Below are 21,607 nucleotides of genomic sequence, written 5' to 3'. Positions count from 1 at the left end.
TTTTGGATATGAATTGGATACATCCATACAACATATATTGTTAATGGGTGAATAAAAAGATTGGTTGATTTATGCTGCTGCTATTCTGTTTTTAACTGAAGAAAGCTCATCACCTCATGTTCAATAGTCTATCAAAGGCAGACCCATGTATGCAAACATCAAGACTACATATAAACTCCACCAAAATTTAGACTCCCTTGACCACAAATGAGCTGTACTTTTTCACCAGTGAGAAATACCATACTGTGACCAGAGACCGAACTGCATATGTGGAAACACTATCTGTAACATATCGTTCGTTCCAATACCAGGGCTAATCTCAATTTATACTATTCTTTCTACCCCATTTGCCTTCCACAACTCCTACCCTTTCTTCTTTCCCCTCTCTGTTCCTTCCTGCACACAGTCTGTTCTAATTCTCCCATTACTTCTTCTCTGCATTGCACACAACTTTCATTTGACCATCAGCCATCCAGTCTGTGATGATTACTTGTCCAATCAGTTGTTGTCATTTGGATTGAGGAACGTGACACATTATTCATGCGAATGTGATTTTGTGGATTTTCCTTCTCTCTTACTTATTTACTTTCTTAGACACTTAAAGTTTTTACCATCTTACTTTGTAATGATTTATTTTGGATCGATATATTTCTTGAATAAGAAAATTCATTGAGAAAAATATGTTTTTGTTGTGATCTTCAGTCAGAAAGTGGGTCTGAGGCAATTGTGCCCACTAATGTATCACTTGGAAGCATAATCATTTCTGTATAATTATTGCAGCCTAAATCCACTTGAACCTCCTTAGTATATCTAGTCCTTGGTATCCCTCTACAATTTTTATCCCCACATACTTCCCTGGATTACTAAGTTGACTTTTCCTTGATGCCTCAGGATGTATCCTTTTAGTAAAGATGCACCATAAATTTCTTCTTTCCCTTATTCAGCTCTGAGCCACCTCATTAGTTACTTGATCTACCAATCTGATCTTCATTCTTCTGTAGCACTATATTTCAAAAACTTTTTCTCTTTGCTTGTCTGAACCATTTATTGTTCGCATTTCACTTCTGTACAAGGCTACACTTTAGACAAATATCTTAAGAAAAGACTTTCTAACATTTAAATTTATACTAGATACATACTGTTACCCACTGCTTTGCTAGCATATTAGTAGTTTTGTTACAATGAGTGATGATGAGTAAGCAAGCTAATGACGTCTGTGTGAATATAGTGGTATAGAGACGTAAGTATAAAAAAAAAAAAAAAGTGTGCAGTACCGTTACATAGGTACTAACGAATGTGTTTCTGTTACTTTGTTGTATGCTGCATCTGAAAGCATGCATTATATTTTATAACTATATTTTAAAAATGCCTCAGTTCGTTACAGTCACGCAGAAGTCTAGCTTTTAGGGGTTCCTGTTGGTCACTTAGTACTGGATGTGGAATCTTGCCACCAGAGCAATAAATACTATCTGTTTCTCCCTTCCATTTCCATGCATTATGGTGCCTACATTTTTGATCCATTCCTCTATGATGACTAATTTATGATTAACGTAGTAAGTTAATAGATCATAGCCAAATGCAGCTTCAACTAAAGCTTCTCACCTTCCACAAGTAAAGGTATGACTGTCTGTTTGCCATACAGCCTTTAAATGATGCCATTGTTTCTGAGTCTTCAAGCATCTTGGAAGCTGTAAGAGGTGCATGATGCTCAACATATAAAATGCAATGGGCTTGTGACTGTGCTAATGTCTCTGTAGCTGTTACGGCTGCCTGTTGTCCTACATCCAAGTTCTGGCAGACATGAGATTGCTCTGAAGTTTGCTGTATTTGAGGAACTTTTGCAACTTGAGCTGTCTTGGAATTACACATTTGTAGGCCTAATAGTAAGAGTTTTAAGTATGGTTCTCAGGCTTAATGGACAATTTTATTATTGTATTCCCACCAAAATTCATCAGCAATGCCTGGTGGTGTAGTAGCTCAATGGCATAAACCACTTGCACAGTAACATTGGATTTGCACTCTCATGGAATAATCTACAGACACTAAGAGTCACAAAACATGGCAGCAGCGTCATCTGTATGCCACTCGCATGTGCCAGATTTAAAAATGTTAATGATACTCAGAAAGATACAACTTTCTGAAGTAGCCTATTGTCTTCCTTGGGGCTCATGCTGTCTCTATACCAAATACCATCGGAATCGTTTCATCAGTAGAGATGTGAATTCTTTATAATCAATAATACTCATAGTAGTATGGAAGTATGGATTAAATTTGTTGAGAATTGAATAAGCATTGTATTGATTACTTTGAATCATATAGTGTAGAAGATGTTGTTGTTGGTGGTGGTGGTGGTGGTGGTGGTGGTGGTGGTGTCGTCGTGGTCTTCCATCCAGAACCTGGTTTGATGCAGCTCTCCTTGCCACTCTGTCCTGTGCAAGCTTCTTCATCTCCCAGTACCTACTGCAACCTATATCCTTCTGAATCTGTTTAGTGTATTTATCTCTTGGTCTCCCTCTACGATTTTTACCCTCCATTGTTGCCCTCCAGTTCTAAATTGGTGATCCCTTGATGCCTCAGAACATGTCCTACCAACCGATCTCTTCTAGTCAAGTTGTGCTACAAACTTCTCCCCAATCTTATTCAATACCTCCTCATTAGTTATATGATCTACCCATCTAATCTTCAGCATTCTTCTGTAGCAGCACATTTCGAAAGCTTCTTTTCTCTTCTTGTCCAAACTATTTATCATCCATGTTTCACTTACATACATGGCTACATTCCGTACAAATACTTTCAGAAAAGATTTCCTGACACTTAAATCTACACTTGATGTTAACAAATTTCTCTTCTTCAGAAACGCTTTCCTTGCCATTGCCAGTCTACATTTTATATCCTCTCTACTTTGACCATCATCAGTTATTTTGCTTCCCAAATAGCAAAACTCATCTACTTCTTAAGGTGTCTCATTTCCTAGTGTAATACCCTCAGCATCACCTGATTTAATTCAACTACATTCTGTTAACCTCATATTGCTTTTGTCGATGTTCATCTTATATCCTCCTTTCAAGACACTGACCATTCCGTTCAACTGCTCTTCCAGGTCCTTTGCTGTCTCTGACAGAATTACAATGTCATCGGCAAACCTCAAAGTTTTTACTTCTTCTCCATTTATTTTAATTCGTACTCCAAATTTTTCTTTTGTTTCCTTTACTGCTTGCTCAATATACGGATATGACATAGGTCTTTCAATTCTCTGTCAAATTCTTCACACAGTATCACATCTCTCATTTCATCTTCATCCTCTTCCATTTCCATTATATTGCCCTCAAGTACATCACCCTTGTATAGACCCTCTATATACTCCTTCCACCTTTCTACTACTTTTCCTTCTTTGCATAGAACTGGTTTTCCACCTGAGCTCTTAATATTCATGCAAGTAGTTCTCTTTTCTCCTAAGGTCTCGTTAATTTTCCTTTAGGTGGTAACTAGTGATATATGCCTCTACATCCTTACATTTGTCTTGTAGCCATCCCTGTTTAGCCAATTTGCACTTCCTGTCGATCTCATTTTTGAGATGTTTGTATTCATTTTTGCCTGCTTCATTTACTGCATTTTTATACAGGGTGATTCAAAAAGAATACCACAACTTTAAAAATGTGTATTTAATGAAAGAAACATAATATAACCTTCTGTTATACATCATTACAAAGAGTATTTAAAAAGGTTTTTTTTCACTCAAAAACAAGTTCAGAGATGTTCAATATGGCCCCCTCCAGACACTCGAGCAATATCAACCCGATACTCCAACTCGTTCCACACTCTCTGTAGCATATCAGGCATAACAGTTTGGATAGCTGCTGTTATTTCTCATTTCAAATCATCAATGGTGGCTGGGAGAGGTGGCCGAAACACCATATCCTTAACATACCCCCATAAGAAAAAATCGCAGGGGGTAAGATCAGGGCTTCTTGGAGGCCAGTGATGAAGTGCTCTGTCACGGGCTGCCTGGCGGCCGATCCATCGCCTCGGGTAGTTAACGTTCAGGTAGTTATGGACAGATAAGTGCCAATGTGGTGGCGCTCCATCCTGCTGAAATATGAATTGTTGTGCTTCTTGTTCGAGCTGAGGGAACAGCCAGTTCTCTGCTAGCTCTGCGAGTCGATTTTCCTGGGCTGCGAACAAATGCTTGCTGGATGCGTGCTACATTTTCATCACTCGTTCTCGGCCGTCCAGAACTTTTCCCTTTGCACAAACACCCATCCTCTGTAAACTGTTTATACCAACGTTTAATACACCACCTATCAGGAGGTTTAACACCATACTTCATTCGAAATGCACGCGAACAACTGTCGTCGATTCACTTCTGCCGTACTCATTAACACAAAATGATTTCTGTTGTGCGGTCGCCATCTTAACATCAACTGACGCTGACGCCTAGTCAACAGCGCCTCAAGCGAGCAAATGTACAACTAAATGAAACTTTATAGCTCCGTTAATTCGCCGACAGATAGTGCTTAGCTCTGCCTTTTGTCGTTGCAGAGTTTTAAATTCCTAAAGTTGTGGTATTCTTTTTGAATCACCCTGTATTTTCTTGATCCTCTGCTGCCTTCACTATTTTGTCTCTCAAAGCTACCCACTCTTCTTCTACTGTATCTCTTTCTCCTGTTCTTGTCAGTTGTTCCCTAATTCTCTCTCTGAAACTCCGTACAGCCTCTGGTTCTTTAAGTTTATCCACGTCCCATCTCCTTAAATTCCCACCTTCTTGCAGTTTCTTCAGTTGTAATCTACAGTTCATAAACAATAAATTGTGATAAGAGTCCACATCTGCCCCTGGAAATGTCTTACAATTGAAAACCTGGTTCCTAAATGAAATGAAACAAAAAGTTCACTGTTACCAGTCACCGTTTTATTTATTTCCACGACGTGTTTCGAAGGTTTAAAGCTCTATCATCGGGCGGATTTACAGTAGTAAGTATTACATTTGTGTGTGTGTTGTGTTACGACTTTTTGAGGAACTTGTGGCACTGCCTAGTGGAGAAACAAGACACTATTTCAGAATATGGTTTAGGATTACTTTGACAAAAACATGTAGAGGATTGTATAAACATTTTATTCATTATGTTGAACCATACCATGTAGAACATATCAAACAGTAAAAGCATTTTCACAAATATGATAATATTCAACAGTCAAAGAGTAATTATTGTTCTGTATTTCATGTTAATATTCTTCAGATCAGTGAATATGTTATACTACACACTTTCTAAAGTAGCTTATGTTCTTTCTTAGTGTTGAAGCCATCTCCATACCAAATTTTATCAAAATCAGTTCAGCAGGCTAACTGTGCAAGCATAACAGAGTTACTTTTGCATTTGTAACATTAGTGTGTTAGTATGCATTAACAAATTTATCTTTCTCACAAACACTTTTCTTACTGTTTCCTGTCTGCATTTTATATCCTTTCTGCTTCAACCATTCTAGTTATTTTGCTACCCAAATATCAAAACCCATCTACCTGATTTCGTAATCTAATTCTCACAGCATCATGTGATGTAATTCACCTAAATTCCATTAACTTTGTTTTTATTTTTATTGGCATTTGTCTTATCTCTTTTCAAGAACTATCCATTCTTTCAACTGCCCTTTCTTATCCTTAGCTTGCCCTCAGAAATACTTTGGCTGTTTAAAACTGGTTATGAATTCTCTGTCTGAAATTTTGTGGTGTATCCAATTCTGTTCAACATGTACATGCTTCTTTATGGTTCGTGAACCAAGTATTATTGATGATTAATCTACGCCTTGTATAAAACTCTGCCACGATGTTCCCTCTTCCATTTCTTTCATCCACTCCGTGTTCTCCTACTATTTTTTTTTTTTTTTTTTTTTTTTTTTTTTACTGTTCATTTTCCTACGGCTTTATTCTATGCTCCTATCACAATTAAATTTTAATTTCCCTTGATTATCCAAATAACTTCCTTTATCCCATAATATAGTGTTTTAATCACTTCATCATTTGCGGAGCAAGTAGGCATGTAAACATGTAATATTGTAGTGGATATTGGCTTCATGTGTGTATGACATGTGTAATCACATAGCACATACTCAGCTTCTTATTCATTGCCACACCTACTCCTGTATTCCCCTTATTTCATTTTGTATTTATTACCCTGAAATCACCTGTCGGGATGTATTACCTTCCTGTCATCACTCTTCACTAATTTCTACTGTTCCTAACTTCACCTTACCCGTCTCTCTTTTTAAATTTCCTAACCTGCCTACCCAACTAATGGATCCAGTCTAAATGGGGCACTACTTTACCTTCAGAATGTTTTATCTAAGGTGATGCCATCATCATTAAACACATAATAGAGGTACTTGGCCTCAAGAAGAACAGCGGCTGTAGTTTTCTCTTGTTTTCAGTCATTTGTGGTACTAATACAGCAGTCATGTTGGCTACATGTTTTTAAGACCAGATCAGTCAATCATCTCAATTGTTGCTCCTGCTGAAAAAGCTGCTGCCCCTCTTCAGGAACTACAGATTTTGACTGGCTTTCTCACAGATACTCAGGGTTAACAACACAAAATTAGAGAGGGGTAACTCGGGAACAGTGCAGTAATGAATGAGAAATAAGAATACAGGTACTTACTATGCCTAGTAGCTACATATATGATGAAGAAATAGAAGAAATGTGCAATGAGACAAAAGAAATTATCTAGTTTACTAAAGAAGATGAAAATTTAACTGTGGTGTGTGGCTGAAATTTTAAAATGGTAGGGGCTTGTGATGAGATTAGGGGATGAATGGTGGCCAAACAAGTCTTATGTTGGCAACCTCCATACAAGAGAAAAACAGAAAGACACTGTGCCCCGTCTGTCACCTGTGACACATCTCCAGGGCAGCAGGTTATGTGTTTAGCTTTTTCCAAGTTTTATTAGTAGTATATAGTGCTTAAATTTCGTGCAAGTTTTTGTATTGAAGAGCTTTAGTCTCGGATTTTGCAAGTGTAAATTCAGACAGTCTGTAGCCCAGTTGTCATTTCTACTGAACTGCCAGCTACACAGTTAATTAAGATATCAGTGTCCATTGGTGACATATCAAGAAGGTTACAAGTTGCATATCTAGGTATCTCTCAGGTTTTATAATTTACTTTTTCACTTAGTCTTGCTAGAATGGGCAGGATGTGTGTGTATTGTGTGCAGACTCAAGAGCAGTTGAATGTGGTTTTGGCTGTGGTCAGCAGCCTTCAGGCTGCTGCCTCAGGGTATAATGGTGGTGGAGAATGTGGTGTGTCACATAGAGCAACTCAGGTGTCACTTCTTTAGCCCATGGGCTCTGCTGCTGGCAGAGGTGGTGAAGGCTACTGGCCTCATGTGCAGGGTGCAAGATGAGCTTGCAATCTGCAGCATTATTCCCAGAGTTGATCAGGGTCCTTTAGTTTGGGGCCAAGTGGATGGTCTCAACCAAAGGATTCGTCGACACTGTGATGGTCTTGCCTGTAGGTTTATAGATCTGTGTTATTGGGTGGGAAATTGTAGGACTCACCTTGATAGGTAAGAGGTGCACTGCACAAAGGAAGCAGCTACTCAGGCAGCAGAGTATGTTTGTGGTGTGCACATGGGGGTTTTTAGTCTAGGCAGTAGAGGTACTCTGATGAACTCTAACCATGTGATACGCAGGTAGGGACACTAGACAGCATTCAAAGTAAAGATATTTTGACTGTCAAAATTTTATCAGTCAATTTTCGAAGTATCTGTAACAAAGTTCCCGAATTTACTGCTGTCCAGGTAAGTTCTTATGCTCAAATTATTCTTGGGACTGAGAGCTGGCTAAAACCTGAGGTAGAGAGCTCTGGATATTTGGTGACTTGTTGAACGTTTATCAGGGCAGGCATGTTCATCGCAATTAACAAAACCATTCTCTCTGTTGAGGTTGAGATTGAGTGTGACAGTGAAGATACATAGTCATGTATAAGAGGTCTGTATGAAACCAAGTTAATTTATGGATGTTTTTACTGGCTACCTGATTGTGCAGTGAAAGTTCTAGGTCATTTGAAAAAAGTTCATGGTCAGCAGCATATAAAGACACAGACCATGCAATACAAGTGGGAGCTGATTTTGATCTACCGAGTATAGATTGGATGTCTGTGGATTCAGTACGGGGGAGGGGGAGGGGGCAGACAGACAGTCATGTGAAGTCCTTATGAACACATTTTCTGGAAACTATCTTGAGGAGCTAGTTTGGCAGCTTACACACAATGGAAATATCTTAGACCTTTGGCTACAGATAGGTCAGACCTTATTGTAGTGTCTGTATAGAGATGGGGGTTAGTGATCATGCTGTCACCATAGAGACTATGGTTACGAGAGTTAATAAATCAGTCGAAAAGACTGTTTCTGCTACAAAGCCTAGACGAGCAGTTGTTAGCATCTTGTGTAGACAATGAATTGCAGTAATTTAGTTCCATTATGATGGCCGCAGAGGAATACGGGCAAAGTTTAAATAGATTGTAAATCATGTTCTGGACAAGTATGCGTCTAGTAAGTGGATTAAGGATGGAAAAGACCTACTGTAGTTTAGCAACGAAGTTCGGCAAATGCAGAAGAAGGAAAAGCTGTTGCATGCCCAGTTTAGAGGAGAATGTGCAGATGACAACAGGCAAAAATTAGTAAAAATTTGTGTACCTATGAAAAGGTCTGTGTGTGAAGCATTCACCATCTAGCAGGGTTATACATTGTCAAAAGATCTGACTGAGAACCCGAGAAAAGTGGTCCTACGTAAAATCGTTAAGCGGGTCTAAGGCTTCCATCCAGTCACTCATTGACTGGTCTGGTGCTGCAGTTGAAGACAGCAAAATGGAAGCCGCAGTTTTAAATTCTGCATTTAAGAAATCATTTATGCATGAGAATTGTACAAACATACCATTGTTTGACTATTGCACAAAGTCCTGAAAGGGCTACATAGCAATAAACATCCCTGGCATAGAGAAACAACTGAAAAGGTTGAAAACAGATAAGTTGCCAGGTGAATGGAACCCAAATTCAGTTTTACAAAGAGTATGTTATGGCATTGGCCCTTTAGTTAGTGCAAAGTCCCAAGCAACTGGAAAAAAGTACAGATGACTTCTGTATATAAGAAAGATAGACCAGTATCCGTAACATGTTTTGAATATAACAAATTACCTTGAGACCAAAAAGCTTTTATTAAAAATTAAACTCCTCCAGCTGTACGTAAGATTTCTTATTTATTTAGCTACTAATTTCAACATTACGTCAACGCCATCTTCAAGCCCGTACACTTTGATGATATCAATTGTGTGTGGCTGAGTACTAGAAGTCCGCGGTGAGACCACATGGATGGCGGGCAGTAACTCAAAGTTACGTATTGGTCTCACCGCGGATTTCTAGTACTCAGCCACACACAATTGATATCATCAAAGTGAACGCGCCTGAATACGGCGTTGACGCAACGTCGAAACTAGTAGCCAAATAAATATGACATCTTAAGTACAGCTAGAGGAGTTTCAGTTTTAATAAAAATTATACCAGCTGATGTCCCACCATCATCCAATTTAAATATGGATGTATGAAGATTAAAAAGCTTATGTCCATAAATCAGCGTGGTTTTAGAAAGCACGGCTCATGTGAAACCCAGCTTGCTCCTTCCTCATGTGACATACTGCAAACTATGAATGAAGGGCAACAGGCTCATTCCATCTTTATAGATTTCCAAAAAACTCTTGACATGCTACTGCACTGGAAATTGTCAACAAAGGTACAACTATACGGAATAGGTTCCCTGATATGTGAGTGGTTTGAGGACCTCATAAGTAAGAGAAAACAGTATGTTGTCCTCGGTGGTGAATGTTCATCAGAGACATGGGTATTGCCAGAAGAACATCAGGGAAGTGTGATAGGACCATTGTTGTTTTTTATATACATAAATGATCTGGCGGATAGGGTGGGCAGCAAACTACAGTTGTTTACTGATGATACTGTGGTGTATGGGAAGGTGTCTGTAGGATGATAAAAGATAACTTAGACAAAATTCCTAGATCGTGTTATGAATGGCAGCTGTCTCTAAATGTAGAAAAACATAAGTTAATGTGTTAATGTTTGGATACAGAATTAGTTGTGTCCTGCTTGAAATGTCATTTAAATAACAGGATGTAATGTTGCAATGTGATATGAAATGGAACAAGCATGAGAGGATTGTGGTAGGGGAAGTGAATGGTTGACTTTGGTGTCTTGAGAGTATTTTAGGAAAGTGTGGTTCATCTGTAAAGGAGATCGCGTATAGGATGCTAGTGTGATCTGTTCTTGAGTACTGCTCAAGTATTTGGGACCTGCTTCAGATCAGATTAAAGGAAGATGCTGAAGCAATTCAGAGGCAGGCTGCTAAGTTTGTTGCCTTTAGGTTCAAACAACACTCAAGTGTTACAGAAATGCTCTGAGAACTCAAATGGGAATCACTGGAGTGAAAGGAATATTCTTTTCGAGGAACACTTGAAAAAATTTAGAGAACCAGCATTTGAAGCTGACTGCAGAACAAACCCTCTTCTGCCAACATATATTTTGTGTAAGGCCCATGAAGATAAGATATGAGAAATTATAGCTGATATGGCGTCACATTTTTCCCTCGCTCTATCTGTGAGCAGAGCTGGGAAGGTAGTATAGTGGTACAGGGTACCGTCCGCCATACACTATACAATGCTTGCAGAGTATATATGTAGATGTTGATGTAAAATAGAAAAATCAAGTGAGGGAGGGTAAGCAATAAAGAAATTTGGAAGAAGATTAATACTGATCTCTGTGACCGCTCCTTTTGTAAGATGCTCCTTATAATAACCATACTATCTCCAACTACTGGCTAGAGCTTTCGTATCAAATGGAAACAACTTGTATCACACATCAACTTTTATGCAATCACTGTCCAGCTTTTTATGCTGTTTTGAAAACTCCACGTTGTTGATAAAAATGAAAGGGCAAACTAGTTACTATCTTGCAGCCTGTTTTACCTTATGTCTCATCTGGATCCTTTCGAAACTTTACAGTACGGTAACTCGCTCTACAATATGTGCTTGATTGTCACCATCCACCTGCAATCAATTTACAGGTCTTGTTCTTTTTTCTTCCCATGTTATTTATTTTCGTAGTCCTTCATTTTCATTTGTTTTTTCCTACTTAACTATTTTATATGCATTTAGTTTTTCCCCCGTTTTGGCTTGTTTACGACATATATCCACTCATCTTTGACTTTCCCACTCTTCTCTCAACCATGTCTTCAAAATTTTTCTAGTGCCAACAATCCATTTTTCACTCTCATCGTGTCTGGTTAGTCTTCCTGGACCAAGGGACGTGGGTCACTTTCCAATATGTGTCCTCAGAGTCTTTTGCTGTGGCATGCCTGAATACTCTTTTTCCGGTTTACAGGCTGCATCATTTTGCATAAAATAATTGAGTTTCAACAGCTATTTCTTCCAGTCTCATCAGAAGTAATAAACCACTGTTTACTGGGGATGACACACTGTTCTGCTTATATGATCACAATTGCAGAATTTGGGGCCAATCAGATAGGATCAAAGTGATACTTGAAAGATAAGTTGCACAGCTCACAAGCCCTCTGGTCCGCCACAAGGCCAATCGCATCAGGAGACATGAGGGGCCATTGTATATTTGAAACTGAGTGCTCACAACCCCACTACCAGCATCAAGCATTCATTTTTTATTTCTCTAGACATGTGAAGCCCACCTCCCATGCCCTGTGTGTACAGCTGTTCTCTGGTAAATTGTTGCTGTTTAATCTCAGCTACCTCCCTAATAAAAGAATCCTAATCTCAGCTATGGCTTACCTCTCAAGCTCCCTTTGTTTAAAATGTCACTTGTGCTCCATACAATACTCCACAACAGTATCACTGGCTGACCTGTAAAGATGTCACATTTGTAAGAGGCACCATAAACACCAGGCACTCAAAGATCTATGTCATCTTAACAGAGTGTAACATATCTTGTATCTTGAGGGTGGACCAGAATACTGTTCTTGGTACATATCTCTGCAGCATATGTCCTAACATGCTGCTTGTTGCTCCACAGTGTGGCAAGAATGCAGCTGGCCTGGCCTCTTCTGCCAATTCAGAAGGCGCCCTTCATCAATAGCACCTGCAGGCATCTGCAATGACTCCCTTTCTGTACCCATTCTCTCTGAACGTGTGTCTCAAGTGCTGCAGTTCAGAATGTACGTATTAATCATCAGAAATGATCTTCGCCCAGTGTACTAACATATTCAGGACTGATTTTTCGCGCACAGGTTGGTGAAAATGATGAAAACTATTGATATTAAAGTACTGAATGACCAAGCCTGGCTTCTGCTCAGCTAAACCTTCCAACAACAGTAGCTTGCCATTGTTCTCCAATTCAGTAGTAAATTTAATGTTGGGATGGACAATATTCATGTGATCTATGAACTGAACTGCTGCACTGCATTTTCACCACGGGGCCATATCGGGAAGGCATCATCACCTTAACCATAGGAAGCAAGACAGATGCACACTCCAGAGCTCAGGCTCTGCCCCTCAAAGTGCTCCACAAAGAAATTTGGAGCTGCTGGAGACAGTGGTGATGTCATCGTTGTGCCATCAGTCATCTGATAGTATTCATTGCGGTACAAGAAGTACATTCACGTTGATCTCAGATGGAAACTGACGGGCCAAAAGATCCATTGTGGCTTGTACTGGCACCCCTGATAAAAGTAACACTACATCCGGACTAACCATTATGTCATTTTGGCCTATCTTCATATTCAGGAGTGTCAAACAGATGTCTGCGAGGTAACAATGTGGTGTTCACAATGTCTCAGTGTGGATGCTAATAACCCTGCCACCTCTAGGTGGACGAACTGATTGCACTAACAGTGGCCCTAAGATTAGGCTGCCAAATATACGCAAGGAAGATGTCTCTCTTAGGCTCTCTCTTAGTGCAGCCAGTTCATCCACCTGGCAAAACATCTTGCAGGGTCATCAACACCCAAACTGGGATATTGTTAACACCACATTGTTAACTTGCAGACATGTGTTAAGAGACTCAAGAAAATGTAGTTAGTTCAAAACAACATAATGGTTAGTCCAGACGTAGTGTCATTTTTCATAAGAGTGCCAGTGCAAGACACACTGGATATTTTGCCCAACAGTTCCCAGCTAGGATCATCAAGTTGTTCCATCAAGCCATACAACAACATAATTCTTGTACCCTGGTGAATATTATGAGATGGCATCACCACTGTCTTCGGGACTCACAAATTTCCTTGTGGAGTACTTTAAGGAGTGGGCTCTGAACTCTGACTCTTGCTCCCTACAGTATGCTGATGACACCTCCCTTATCTGGCCTCACAGTGAAAAGGCACTGCAGCAGTTCATTGATCACATCAACAGTGTCCATCTCAACATTGAATTTACCGTCGAGATGGAGAAGGATAGCAAACTACTGTTAATAGATGTTTGAGTCGAGTGGAAGGCAGCAGATTAGCTTGGTCATGCAATGTACAGGAAACCAATACACACCAATTGGTTCTTAAAAACGCCAGTATTTTTCACCATGTACACAAGTAAACAGCCCGGAACATGTTAGTACACGGACCAAAAATTATTCCTAATGATGACCACCTAACAGTCCAAATTGCAGCACTTGAAACACATATTCAGAAATATCCTTTACAGCATGAGAGATATTGCAAATGCTTTCTGGTGCCAGAAGAGGCCAACTGGCTGCATTACTGCCATACTGTGGGGCAACGAGTAGCAAGTTAGGATGTGTGCTGTAGAGACATGGGCTGAGACCAGTGTTTTGGTCTGCTCCCAAGATACAAGGTATATGTTAGGCCCTGTTAAAGATGACATGGGACTTAGCATGGTCGGTGTGTGCAGTGTCCCCTGCGAATGTAGCAGTATCTGTATAGGTCAAACAATTTGCACTGTTGTAGAGCATTGTACAAACCACAAGCAAAATATTAAACAAAAGAAACTTGAGAAGTTGGCCATATTGACTGGAAAACCAAAATAAAATACAATTTGAAAAGAAAAGGTCTTGACTCTTGCATTGTTGTGCTGGGTTTCTGTAATACGAGTAAAGCAGGTGTCCAAGGTTAGAATAAACGGCAGCAGTTTTAGCAGAGACACTTAGTATGGCATGAGTGGCTGTTTTAAACATGGAACTGGCTCCTTGTGCCACATGATGTCATTGGTCTTGCAGTGAACTGAAGCTGCTGTGAGCTATGCAACTTGCCTTCCATGCATGTGTCTCATCAGCCCTCTTTGATTATTTCCAAATATTGTAGTCTTGTACGTATAAGCAGAACACCATGCCAGCCTCAGCAGTCAGTGGTTTTTACTTCTGGTGACTATGGTGGAAACAGTCATCAAAGCTTGAGTGTTTTATTCAAAATGATGCATCTAACAAACTCTGAAGAGTTTATTGACTTTCCTATATTTTAAGCTGTATTAGTCTGTTTTCCTTATATCCATTCCATATTTTTGCCAGAAGAAGGAACCTACTGATTCCTGGCATTTTACACCATTCAAGAGGTACCCATCTGCTGATGCTATCCAACAAGTTAATTTTCTCCATATGTATTATAAATACTACTTGTTCATTGACTATTTTCATAGATATAGTATTAATTTTTACTATACAGAACTGTATGTGCATCTTACTGATAGAGGCTAGTGCTGTACATACCAGGTGTACCGGTATGAAATGAGGGTGTGTGTGCGTGGGGTTTTTTTTTTTTTTTTTGTGAAAATGAAACACTAATTTTGAATTGAAAAGTAAAAACGTTTTATTCAAAGTACTGACCGTTGCTTTCTATACATTTTGACCACCTTTCTGGCAATTTGTGGACACCACGCTAATAGAAATGTTCATCTTTTGAAGCAAACCAATCAGACACCCAATTTTCGACTTCTTCGTAGGAATCGAAGTGTTTCTCAGCCAATTCGTGTCCCACTGATGAAAACAAATGGTAGTCGGAAGGGGCCAAGTCTGGTGAATATGGCGGGTGGGCTAGCAGCTCCCAGCCAAGTGTTTTGATTGTATCCTGAACCAGTTTTGCTTTGTGTGCAGGTGCATTGTCGTGTAAAAAAATTACTTTGCCATGTCTTCTGGCCCATTCTGGTCTTTTATTGATCAATGCATAGTTCAAATTGATCATTTGTTGTCTGTAGCGATTAGTATTCACAGTTTCACCGGGTTTTAGAAGCTCACGGTACACCACACCTTTCTGATCCCACCAAACACAGGCCATTGTCTTCTTGCCGAATCGATCTGGTTTTGCAGTCGATGTTGATGGTTGTCCCGGATTAACCCATGATTTTTCCCATTTAGGATTCTTAAAATAAATCCATTTTTCATTGCCAGTAAGAATTCGATGCAAAATTGATTTTCTTTCATGTCTTTGAAGCAAAATTTGACAAATAGTTTTTTGGTTTTTCATCTGTCTTTCATTCAATTCATGTGGCACCCATTTTCCACACTTTTGGATCTTTCCCATAGCTTTCAAACGGTCAGAAATTGTTTGTTGTGCAACATTTAGCATTGTTGCCATTTGCTTCTGACTCAAAGTATCATCTTCGTCCAATATTGCTTGCAATTCAGCATCTTTGAACTTTTTTGGTGGTCTTCCACTTTATTCATTTTTTACGTCAAAATCATCATTTCTGAACCATTGAAACCATCTTGAACATGTTGCTTCTGATAGAGCATGATCACCATATGCCTTGACAAGCATTCAATGCGACTCTGCAGCAGATTTTTTTCAAATGAAAACAAAAAATTTAATGCTTTCCGCAAATCATCACTTTCTGGTACAAAATTCAACATTGTTAACATGATGAAAACATATGATGTTTGTTCCATGACTTGATGTATACTAAATTTCTTTGACAGATGTCATACCAACCAAACAAAACGAAATTAAAGCTCGTTTACAACAAATGTTCCCTATCAACACATTTGTATCTTAACGCTCATTTCGTACCGGTACACCTGGTAGTTACCTGTTATAATTTTTAACTGTGGGAGATGCCTTCAAGTTATTAAATTTGTAATAAATCTAATTAAATCCTCGCCTATAGGTGAATAAATAGCTTTCAAGTTCTTGCTCTTTCTCTAGTAGGAGTACATACATTCACACACACAGACACCCAAAAGTACACACCCATGACAATGGTGAAACTGACTGTTGATTATCGATAGCAGTTGCCTGGGCAGATGGAAGTGGGAAGGGGGTAGGGAAAGATGCATGAGGTGAGGAGGTGCTGCAGGATAGTGAGAGGCAGGTTTCTTGACGGATGACTCAACGGCTGCACAACAAGATGAAAGGAGTACAGAGGAGGGAGCACATAATAGTTAAAGAGAGAGGGAAAAGGGGAAGTGAGGGGAGAATAAGGGAGGAAGGTACCTCTTATATGCTGTACCCTCTGAGCTACTTTCTTCTTGTGTAACTGCCAAGTCATCTGTTGAAAAAAATGTCTCTCACTATCCCATCTCCCCCTCATGGTTTTGTGCATCCATCCCTACCTCATCCCCTCTTCCATTTTGCTAGGCAATTGCTATTGATAATCATTAGTCAGTCTTGCTGCAGCCGCAGGGGGGTATGTATGGGGGTGTGTGTGTGTGTGTGTGTGTGTGTGTGTGTGTGTGTGTGTGTGTGTGTTAGATTAATCTAAAAGCTAGCCTTCTTTAATGTATTTTCAATGACTCTACTGTTGGGCCAGTTGTTACCTTTACTCTTAAATTACTTGCATTCTACCAGGTCTTTTCATTTATTCGGTATTTTATTCAGTTGTATGTAGTATGATGTAGCTCTATGGAATTTTGATGGTGGCGTACCAGAATAAAATCTTATCAATACTTGATGGTGTAAATCAATCTTTAATATGCTCATATTGCTTGTATTCATATTTAGTTGTAAACTAGGGATGTTAAATTTAGTACAGTCTTCATTTATTGCCAATGAAATATCTTGGAGATATTGTGAGAAGGAAAGTTGTTACTCACCATATAGCGGAGATGCTGAGTCGCAGATAGGCACAACAAAAAGATTTTCACACTTAAAGCTTTCGTCCAATAGCCTTTGTCAACAATACACACGCATGAGCACACGTGTGTGGGTGCGCGCGCGCGTGCCTGCACACACACACACACACACACACACACACACACACACACACACACACATGCCACTCTCACACACGACTGTAGTCTCAGGCAACTAAAACCACACTGCGAGCAGCAGCACCAGTGCATGATGGTGAGAGTGGCGACTGGGTGGGGGAAAGGAGGAGGCTGGGGTGGGGAGGGGGAGGGATAGTGTGGTGGGGTTGGTGGACAGTAAAGTGCTGCAGGTTGCACGGCGGCCAGGGGAGAGGTGGGGAAAAGGAGGGGGGGGGGAGTAGCGGAAAAGGAGAGAAATAAATAAAATAAAATAAATAAAATAAATACTGGGTGTGGTGGTGGAATGAAGGCTGTGTAGTGCCGGAATGGGAGCAGGGAAGGGGCTGGATGGGTGAGGACAGTGACTGACGAAGGTTGAGACCAGGAGGGTTATGGGAATGTGGGATGTATTGCAGGGATAGTTCCCAAGTGTGCAATTCAGAAAAGCTGGTGTTGGTGGGAAGGATCTATATGGCACAGGCTGTGAAGCAATCTTTGAAATGAAGAATATCATGTTTGGCAGCGTGTTCAGCAACAGGGTGGTCCACTTGTTTATTGGCCATAGTTTGTCGGTGGCCATTCATGCAGACAGCCAGCTTGTTGGTTGTCATGTGTACATAGACTGCAGCACAGTGGTTGCAGCTTAACTTGTAGACCACATGACTGGTTTCACAGATAGCCCTGCCTTTGATGGGATAGGTGATGTTAGTGACCGGACTGGTGTAGGTGGTGGTGGGAGGATGTATGCGACAGGTCTTGCATCTAGGTCTGTTACAGGGGTATGAGCCATGAGGTAAGGGATTGGGAGGAGGAGTTGTGTAATGATGGACGACTATATTGTGTAGGTTCGGTGGACGGCGGAATACCACTGTGGGAGGGATGCGAAGGATAGTGGGCAGGACATTTCTCATTTCAGGTCACGACGAGAGGTAATCAAAACCCTGGCCGAGAATGTAATTCAGTTGCTTCAGTCCTAGATGTTACTGAGTTATGAGGGGAATGCTCTTCTGTGACCAGATGGTGGGGCTTTGGGAGGTGGTGGGAGACTGGAAAGATAAGGCACAGGAGATTTCTTTTTGTACAAGGATGGGAGGATAATTATGGTCAGTGAAGGCTTCAGAGAGACCCTCGGTATATTTCGAGAAGGACTGCTCGTCACTGCAGATGCAATGACCACGGGTCTATTGGCTGTACAGAAGGGACTTCTTGGTTTGGAAAGGGTGGCAGCTGTCAAAGTGGAGGTATTGCTGGTGGTTAGTAGGTTTGATACAGATGGACATACTGATGTAGCCACCTTCAAGGTGGAGGTCAACAACTAGTAAGGTGGCTTGTTGGGTTGAGTAGGACCAGGTCAAGCAAGGGAGAAGTTTTTGAGGTTCTGGAGGAATGTGGATAGGGTGACCTCACCTTTGATTCAGATAGCAAAGATGTCCTCAGTGAATGTGAAACAGGTGAGTGGTTTAGGATTCTGGGTGTTATGTAAGGATTCCTCTAGATGGACAATGAATAGGTTGGCATAGGATGATGCCATGCAGGTCCCCACAGCCATACCCCAGATTTGTTTGTAGGTAATGTCTTCAAAGAAGAAGTAATTGTGAGTGAGGATATAGTTGGTCATGGTGACTGGGAAGGAGGTTGCTGGTTTGGAATTCGTCGGGCGTTGGGAAAGGTAGTGTTCAATAGCAGTAAGGCCATGTGTGTTAGGAACGTTAGTGTACAGGGGGGTGGCATCATTATTGACGAGCAGGGCACCGTGTGGTGAAGGGACAGGAACTGTGGAGAGTTGGTGGAGGAAATGATTGGTATCTTTTATGTAGGAGGGTAGGTTCCGGGTAATAGGTTGAAGGTGTTGGTCTATGAGAGCAGAGATTCTCTGAGTGGGGGCACAGTAACCAGCCACAAGGGGGCATCCTGGGTGGTTAGGTTTATGGATTTTAGGAAACATATAGAAGGTAGGAGTGTGGGGAGTGGTAGGGGTGAGTAGAGAGATGGACTCCGGGGTGAGGTTCTGGGATGGACCTAAGTATTTGACTAGTGACTGGAGAGCCTGCTGGATTACTAGAATAGGGTCACTGCGGCAAGGTTTGTAGGTGGAAGTATCTGACAGTTGGTGGAGTCCTTCCGCCAGGTAATCCTTGCAATTCACGACAACAGTGGTGGAGCCTTTGTCCACAGGTAGGATTATAATGTCGGGATCAGTTTTTAGATGGTGGACTGCGGTTCTTTCTGTGGATGTAAGGTTAGTCTGTATGATGAGGGATTTGGGGAATGATAGTGAGTCAAGGTTTGAGGTTAAGAAACTCAGGAAAGTTAACAGGGGGTGGTTTGGGGGAGTGGGGGTGGATCACGGTTGGATAGAGTAATGAACTGAGTTAAGCAAGGTTCAGCATTGGTTTTTGGTTGAGTCTGATTTGTAGAGTTGATGGCAAAAAAGTGTTTCCACTGTAGGGACTGGGAGAAGGAGAGAAGATCTTTAATAAGTTCTGCATAATTCAATTTTGGAGTGGGGCAAAAGGTGAGGTCTTTGGAAAGGACTGATATTTCTATGGGGCTAAGGCTTCTGGAAGAAAGGTTCATGACTGTGTTGCAGGTATGTTTAAGTTCTGGATTCTGTTTGCTGGTGGGAAGGAGTTTTGGAGGTGAGGTAAGTGTACTAGGTCTGTGAGACAGGGTTTGTCAGCTATAAGGGGGCATGGGGGAGGTTTTGGAGGTTGTTGTAGAGGTGGTGGACAGTGGTACTCCAAGGCGGGAGAAGGAAGTGAGCACGATGGAGAGCTTTTGAGGTGGCGTCATACATGTTGCTCAAGTTCCTGCGGGGCAGAAGTTTCAATGTGTGTTATGCGTTCCAGAAATTTGGGATTGCATAGCAGGAGCATCTTGCGGATGGAGAGAAGGTAAGGCAAGGAGGTTTGGCCTTGTTGATAAGGTTTTACAGGACTATGTTGGTGAGGGATATGGATTGGTGGAATTTAAAGAGCAGGAGGTCATTGTGGAAGGAGGGGTGGCAGCCAGGAGTTGGGTAATTTGAAGGTAAGGCCATTAGGGGGGATTCCATGAACCAAGCAACAATGCAGGAACAGTATGTGGGACTGGGATCTGACTAGGAATAAGGAGACTTTTCTGTATTGATGCAGGTGGTAGGAGCAAGGATCCATGGTGGCGGAAATATGCGAAAAATTACATAAATAATGTAGAAAAACATCCGAAAAATTTCGCAAAAATATACCCAAATACGTGTGAAAATATATGAAAAGGATAGAATGGATGCAAAAGGGGCAAACTAGATGAAATCTGAGGGAGTCGACGATAGCGAAACACAAAAAGTCGCTAAAATTGGTGAGAAGTCACAAGGATCAAAGTAAAGTATAACTGATAACAATTTTCATAGAAGCTACTCTATGTTAAAAATAACAATTTTTACACACATACACAAGAAATTTCATGCTAGTCATGTTAATGTAGTATGTAAAATATAATTTGCTAATTTTCTCTTCATTTCAGGAAGTAACATGGGAAGCAGTGCATCTATTCAGAGTCGCCGTGGCCCAAGAAGTAATTCCAGGATGAGCTATTTGTCCCAGTCTCAGGGGCAAAGTCGAACTTCAATCTTCAGAGAAAATACATTCCCGGTACTGAATGAAAATTTTCTAGTTCTTAAGTAATGAAATATTTCTGGTTTATACTGTTATTAACAAACATTGAATTGATACCCAATTGTCTTCACTTTAAGGCAGACACACTAACCTCCATTGTTTGCTGCAATCACAGACTGATGATTATTTCTCTTATGTCAATCTTTAAGATTATTATTTTCTAATCAATAGATGCCAGGTTATCTCCTGCCAGTGTTAAGATTTTTAAGATAAGCTCTTACTCTGGCATTGAAGAAAGGTCAGAATGAGAAGTTCTCTTAGTCTACTGGCAGCTCCCTTATAAGAAGGCAGACGAGTGCTTGAATATTAAATTATTGGTCCTGAGTTGGAAACTGTGTGTGTACATGAAAGCTTCACTGTTCGGAAACACAGAAGACAGCAGGAATGTAATATATCCCCTGGAAACAAAATCTTTCATAATGTCCTGATAACAAGTTATGTATGGAAAAAGAAGAAGAAAGAAATGCTGCTGAGGCAAATAACTTGGCCACTTGGGATTCATGGACAGATGCTGCTTTGTAGTGTGTTATCAAGGTCGGAAAGAATAAAGATGAATAAATATGTTCTTCATACTGGTGCATAGTATAAGTTTGATTTTTTTGAGAAAACTGAAATCTCTGAAGATGATGTGGAAGTAATGGCTCATATCAGTTAAGCAGTTGTTAATTAAATGAAATGGAAAGAGAAATATTGATGGTTAGAAAGCTTTAAAGAAATAAACTAATTGTGTTGCGGATATTGGTGGTGTTATG

At 40.5% G+C, this 21,607-nt stretch overlaps 1 protein-coding gene across 2 annotated transcripts in view; it reads left to right on the top strand.

Moving 5' to 3' along the window:
- Nucleotides 1-21,607, top strand: part of LOC124613197 — a 537,871-nt gene that overhangs the window by 501,529 nt on the left and 14,735 nt on the right. For both annotated transcript variants that reach the window (XM_047141859.1, XM_047141858.1), the window contains exon 12: nt 20,704-20,831. In XM_047141859.1, coding sequence (XP_046997815.1) covers nt 20,704-20,831 — 128 coding nt within the window. The remainder of the gene's footprint in view (nt 1-20,703; nt 20,832-21,607) is intronic.

Source organism: Schistocerca americana, chromosome 4, assembly GCF_021461395.2.
Source record: "Schistocerca americana isolate TAMUIC-IGC-003095 chromosome 4, iqSchAmer2.1, whole genome shotgun sequence".
NCBI classification, from domain to species: domain Eukaryota; kingdom Metazoa; phylum Arthropoda; class Insecta; order Orthoptera; family Acrididae; genus Schistocerca; species Schistocerca americana.
This window is presented reverse-complemented; position numbering and strand designations above follow the sequence as displayed.